This window comes from Rhinoderma darwinii, chromosome 1 (genome assembly GCF_050947455.1).
Source record: "Rhinoderma darwinii isolate aRhiDar2 chromosome 1, aRhiDar2.hap1, whole genome shotgun sequence".
Taxonomy (NCBI): Eukaryota; Metazoa; Chordata; class Amphibia; order Anura; family Rhinodermatidae; genus Rhinoderma; species Rhinoderma darwinii.
The window spans coordinates 635,269,745-635,276,106 of NC_134687.1; the positions used below are offsets into that span (position 1 = coordinate 635,269,745).

The window sequence follows — 6,362 nt, forward strand, 5'->3', positions numbered from 1 at the left end:
CTTTTGTGTTATAAAAAAAATGGTATAAAGAGGATTTTCTGACAAAAAAAAAATGTAAATTTCACCTCTACTTTGCTCTAAATTCCCGTGAAACACCTAAAGGGTTCATAAACTTTCTAAATGCTGTTGTGGATACTTTGAGGGGTCTAGTTTCTAAAATGGGGTGTTTGATAGGTGTTTCTAATATATGGGCCCCTCAAAGCAACTTCAGAACTGAACTGGAACCTAAAAAAATAAATAAATGAGGCAATACTTCGCTTCTTACATTATACTGATAATGAGCCGTGCCCACCCCGAGATGACCCCAGTTTTGACCGTTTGTATAAACGGAGACCCCTATTAGACCGTTCCAGTGCCCGGTTTTCCCCAGCATACACCCCTGAGAAGTGTATTTCTATTGATGAGTCCCTGGTACATTTTAAAGGGAGGGTTCAATTCCGCCAGTACCTGCCGGGTAAGAGGGCAAGGTATGGCGTGAAGATGTATAAGCTGTGAGAGTGCATCAGGGTATACCTACAGGTTTAGGATATATGAAAGAAAGGCCACCCCCAAACCAGACTGCATCCTGGACTACAATAGGTACATGGGAGGGATGGACTTGTAAGATCAAGCCCTGAAGCCCTACAGCGCCATGCGGTGTGGTATAAGAAGCTGGCCGGGCACATCATACAGATGGCATTGTACAATGCGTACATGCTACGTCGATGTGCAGGCCAGACGGGAACTTTCCTGGAATTTCAAGAGGTGATTATCAAGAACCTAATCTTTAGGGACCAAGAAGGGGGGGCACCCAGTACTTCTGGAAGCGAGCCCACACGCATCGTACCAGGGCAACACTTTCCAGGAGAAGTTCCCCAAACTGGCAAGAAGGGAAAAAGTCAAAAGAGGTGCAAAGTCTGCTATAAGAGGGGGTAAGGGAGGACACAATATATCAATGTGACACGTGTCCCGAATAACCAGAGCTCTGTATGAAAGTGTTTTAAAATTTATCATACATCCCTTGGTTTATAATTTACCCCAATTTTACTTACCCTGATGCACTCCGCACAGCTTATCCCCCCTCGTCTTTCCCCTCTGAGCCCTGCTGTGTGCCCAGGCAGCTGATAAGAGCCCCATGTAGGGTATTGCCATACCCGGGAGAACCCACATTACAGTTTATGGGGTGTAGGTCTCCGGTCAAAATGCTCACTACACATGTAGATGAATGCCTTAAGGGTGTAGTTTTTAAAACGGGGTCACTTCTTGGGGGTTTCAACTGTTCTGGTACCTCAGGGGCTTCTGCATACATGACTTCGCACTAGAAAATCCCCAGTAGGCCAAATGGTGGTCCTTTCCTTCTGAGCCCTCCCATGGGCCCAAATGGCAGTTTATCACAACAAATGGGGTATTGCGGCCCTCAGAACAAATTGCGCAACAGAATGGGGTATTTTGTTTCTTGTGAAAATAAGAAATTTTCAGCCAAAACTACATATTATTTGAAAAAAATAATTTTGTTTTCATTCCCAGCCCAATTCAAATAAGTTCTGTGAAAAAACTATGGGGTCAAAATGGTCACAACACCCATAAATGAAGTCCTTGAGGGGTGTAGTTTCCAAAATGGGGTCATTTGTGGTTGGTTTCTATTGCTTTGATACCTCTGGGGCTCTGCAAATGCGACATGGCACCCGAAAACCAATCCAGCAAAATCTGGACTCCAAAGAACACACAGCGCTCCTTTCCTTCTGAGCCCTCCCATGGGCCCAAACGGCAGTTTATCACCACAAATGGGGTATTGCCGCACTCAGGACAAATTGGGCAACAGAATGGAGTATTTTATTTCTTGTGAAAATAAGAATTTTTTAGCTAAAATGACATATTATTGGAAAAAATATATATTTTTTTAATTCCCAGCCCAATTCAAATTAGTTCTGTGAAGAAACTATGGAGTCTAAATGGTCACATTACCCATAAATGAATTCCTTGAGGGGTGTAGTTTCCAAAATGGGGTCACTTCTGGTGGGTTTCCATTGCTTTGATACCTCTGGGGCTCTGCAAATGCGACATGGCACCCGAAAACCAATCCAACAAAATCTGTACTCCAAAGAACACACAGCGCTCCTTCCCTTCTGAGGCCTCCCATGGGCCCAAACGGCAGTTTATTGCCACAAATGGGGTATTGATGCACTCAGGAGAAATTGGGCAACAAAATTGAGTATTTTGTTCCCTGTGAAAATAAGAAATTTTTGTAAAAAATTACATCTTATTGGAAAAAATGTCATTTTTTTAATGTCACAGCCCAATTGAAATAGGTGCTGTGAAAAAACTGTGTGGTCAAAATGCTAACAACAACCATAAATGAATTCCTTGAGGGGTGTAGTTTCCAAAATGGGGTCACTTTTGGTGGGTTTCCATTGCTTTGATACCTCTGAGGCTCTGCAAATGCGACATGGCACCCGAAAACCAATCCAACAAAATCTGGACTCCAACAAACATATAGCGCTCCTTTCCTTCTGAGCCCTCCCATGGGCCCAAACGGCAGTTTATCACCACAAATGGGGTATTGCCACACTAAGGACAAATTGGACAACAAAATGGTGTATTTTGTTCCTTGTGAAAATAAGAAATTTTGATCACAAATGACATTTTATTGGAAAAAATGACATTTTTTTCATTTCAGAGCCCAATTCAAATACGTGCTGTGAAAAAACTGTGCGGTCAAAATGGTAACAACAACCCTAAATGAATTCCTTGAGGGGTGTAGTTTCCAAAATGGGGTCACTATTGGGGGATTCCTACTGTTTTGACACCTCAACACCTCTTCAAACCTGGCATGCTGCCTAAAATATATTCTAATAAAAAAGAGGACTCAAAATCCACTAGGTGCTTCTTTGCTTCTAGGGCTTGTGTTTTAGTCCACGAGCGCAGTAGGGCCACATGTGGGACATTTCTAAAAACTGCAGAATCTGGACAATACATATTTAGTAGTGTTTCTCTGGTAAAACCTTCTGTGTTACAGAAAAAAAAATGAATAAAATTGAAATTCAGCAAGAAAAATGAAATTTGCAAATTTCACCTCCACTTTGCTTTAATTCCTGTGAAATGCCTGAAGGGTTAAAAAACTTTCTAACTGCTGTTTTGAATACTTTGAGGGGTCTAGTTTTTAAAATGGGGTGTTTTATCAGGGTTTCTAATACATAGGCCCCACAAAGCCACTTCAGAACTCAAGAGGTACCTTAAAAAAAAGGCTTTTGAAATTTTCTTAAAAATATGAGAAATTGCTGTTTATGTTCTAAGCCTTGTAACGTCCAAGAAAAATAAAAAAATGTTCAAAAAACGATGCCAATCTAAAGTAGACATATGGGAAATGTGAACTAGTAACTATTTTGGGTGGTATAACCGTCTGTTTTACAAGCAGATGCATTTAAATTCTGAAAAATGCTATTTTTTCAAAATTTTCTCTACATTTTGCAATTTTTCACCAATAAACACTGAATATATCGACCAAATTTTACCACGAACATGAAGCCCAATGTGTCACGAGAAAACAATCTCAGAATCGCTTGGGTAGGTTTAAGCATTCCGACGTTATTACCACATAAAGTGAAATATGTCAGATTTGAAAAATGGGCTCTGAGCCTTAAGGCCAAAACTAGGCTGCGTCCTTAAGGGGTTAAGGTCATATTTTGTTGAGACTTTAGCGCCATCTACCTGATGAATCTCTGGGATATTGTGATTTTCCTCTGGGCAGTCCTGGGAATACAGAGGACTGGGACATCTCTCTGGTAGATTTCTTCTACTGGATCCATCTGTAGTAGACACACAGTGACTGGATACATGACTACTGTATATCTGTCTATATATCAGACAATTCTCTCAATTCTGCATTTGTCAGAGGCGAAGTTACAATATTGTGCTCCTCAGAACCTGGGCCAAGGTCCCAGCGCCGAGGTCGTAATAAGATCTACAAGAGTGAATGGCTGGGCACTGGCGGCACCCTGCTCCGCCATAGTATTCTATTGCAATCAAATTCTAAGAATACAAATACAGTTAAAAGTGGCAGGATGCCCTGCCAAGCAGAAAAATTGTCAGGGCGTTGCCCTGGCACGAGCGGTGACGATGATACCCGTGCTTATTAGGGAATTCTAAATTTCAAGAGCGGGAACCCACAGTCATGAGAAACTATTAGACCAAGTTCTCTCTCCACAGGGATAGGAGACCACTGAGGTGTTGGAGAAAACTTGGGGTTATATAAAATGTAGAGCTATGGCAAATAGTGGGGGGAAAAAAAAAAGGAGGAAAATATATGATTACACATACTGGTAACAGGTTTCAGTGAGACCAGCTATCATGTAGCACTCTTCAGGAGAAAACATCATTCCCGTTAATGTACATACAGGACTTTACAGTACAGATCTATCATGTAATACCCCTAATCATAAGGAACCTTCTTGTGACCAATCCCAAATTGTTGTCACAAGTGCAGGTCAGGAAGGGGGTAAAAGGTCTCCATATGATGAACGGTTTACAAAAAGCTCATATCTTATTACACACAGAATTCACACAGTGGAGAAACCATACTGCTGTTCAGAATGTGGGAAATGTTTTGCACAGAAATCAAATCTTGTTATACATAAGCGATGCCACACAGGGGAGAAGCCATATTCATGTTCAGAATGTGGAAAATGCTTTACAGCTCAATCCAATCTTGTTAAACATGAGAGAAGTCACACAGGAGAGAAACCATATCAATGTTCAAACTGTGGGAAATACTTTACAGATAAATCAAGTCTTGCAATACATATGAGAATTCACACAGGAGAGAAACCATATTCATGTTCAGAATGTGGGAAATGTTTTACAAATAAATCGAGTCTAGCTGTACATAAGAGAATTCACACAGGAGAAAAGCCATATTCATGTCCAGAATGTGGGAAGTGTTTTCGAGATAAATCAAGTCTTGTTAAACATCAGAGAAGTCACAACGGAGAGAAACCATATTCATGTTCAGAATGTGGGAAGTGCTTTACAGATAGATCAAATCTTGCAACACATAAAAAAAGTCACACTGGAGAGAAGCCATATTCACGTTCAGAATGTGGGAAATGTTTTGTACGAAAATCAAATCTTATTATACATGAGAGAAGTCACACCGGGGAGAAGCCATATTCGTGTTCAGAATGTGGAAAGTGCTTTACAGATAAGTCAAGACTTACTACACATAAGAGAAGTCACACAGGAGAGAATTCGTATGCATGTTCAGAATGCGGAAAATGCTTTACAGATAAATCCAATCTTGGTAAACATCATAGGATTCACACAGGAGAGAAGCCACATTTATGTTCAGAATGTGGGAAATGCTTTACAGATAAATCACGTCTTGCAATACATAAGAGAATTCATACAGGAGAGAAACCATATTCATGTTCAGAATGTGGGAAGAGTTTCACAGTTAAATCAAGTAGTGCTATACATAAGAGAATTCACACAGGAGAGAAACCATATTCTTGTTCAGAATGTGGGAAATGTTTTATACAAAAATCAATTCTTGTTAAACATCAGAGAAGTCACACAGGAGAGAGGCCATATTCATGTTCTGAATGTGGGTGCTTTACACAAAAATCAAATCTTTCTGCACATCAGAGAAGTCACAAAGGGGTTGCTCTGTAACGCTTTCCTGTCCTTTATGGGTTTATATGCATGGCTACAGGTTCAGGGTGCATACCAGAGCTACTCTAGCCTTATTGATCTCCGTGACATAAGTTATATTTATCCGTGATCTTTATACCTTTTGTAATTTCCAGTTGTTGGTCTGTGAGCCGATGTTTAGTGCTGCATTGGTCTGCACCATGATATTATGTTCTCTTTTTTTAAAAAATTCTTTTATTTTCCATTTTCAAAAGAAGTCACGAAGGGGAGAAGCCATTTTTATGTTCAGATTGTGGGAACTGTTTTACAGATAAATCAGGTCTTGCAATACATAAGAGAATTCACACAGGGGAGAAGCCGTATTCCTGTTCAGAATGTGGAAATTGTTTTAAAGATAAATCTAATCTTGTTCAACATAAGAGAATTCACACTGGAGAGAAACCATATTCATGTTCAGAATGTGGAAAATGTTTTATTACTAAAGGCAAATTTAGGGATCATCAGAGAAGCCACACAGGGTAGAAGTTTTTTTTGTAGTTCTATCTGGAAAATGTTTTAGGCTGGGTTCACACGAGCACATTAACGTCCGTAATGGACGGACGTATTTCGGCCGGAAGTCCCGGACCGAACTCAGTGCAGGGAGCCGGGCTCCTAGCATCATAGTTCTGTACGATGCTAGGAGTCCCTGCCTCTCTGCAGGACAACTGTCCCGTACTGAAAACATGATTACAGTACGG

The 6,362-nt window shown here is 40.6% G+C and overlaps 1 protein-coding gene across 1 annotated transcript in view; it reads left to right on the forward strand.

Annotated features, from left to right (window-relative positions):
• LOC142654474 (uncharacterized) overlaps nucleotides 1–5,724 on the forward strand; it is a 1,458,099-nt gene extending 1,452,375 nt beyond the window's left edge. The window contains 1 exon segment of the mRNA XM_075828928.1: nucleotides 4,610–5,724. Coding sequence (XP_075685043.1) covers nucleotides 4,610–5,646 — 1,037 coding nt within the window. The 3' untranslated portion in view covers nucleotides 5,647–5,724.
• Nucleotides 5,725–6,362: the final 638 nt, after the last annotated feature.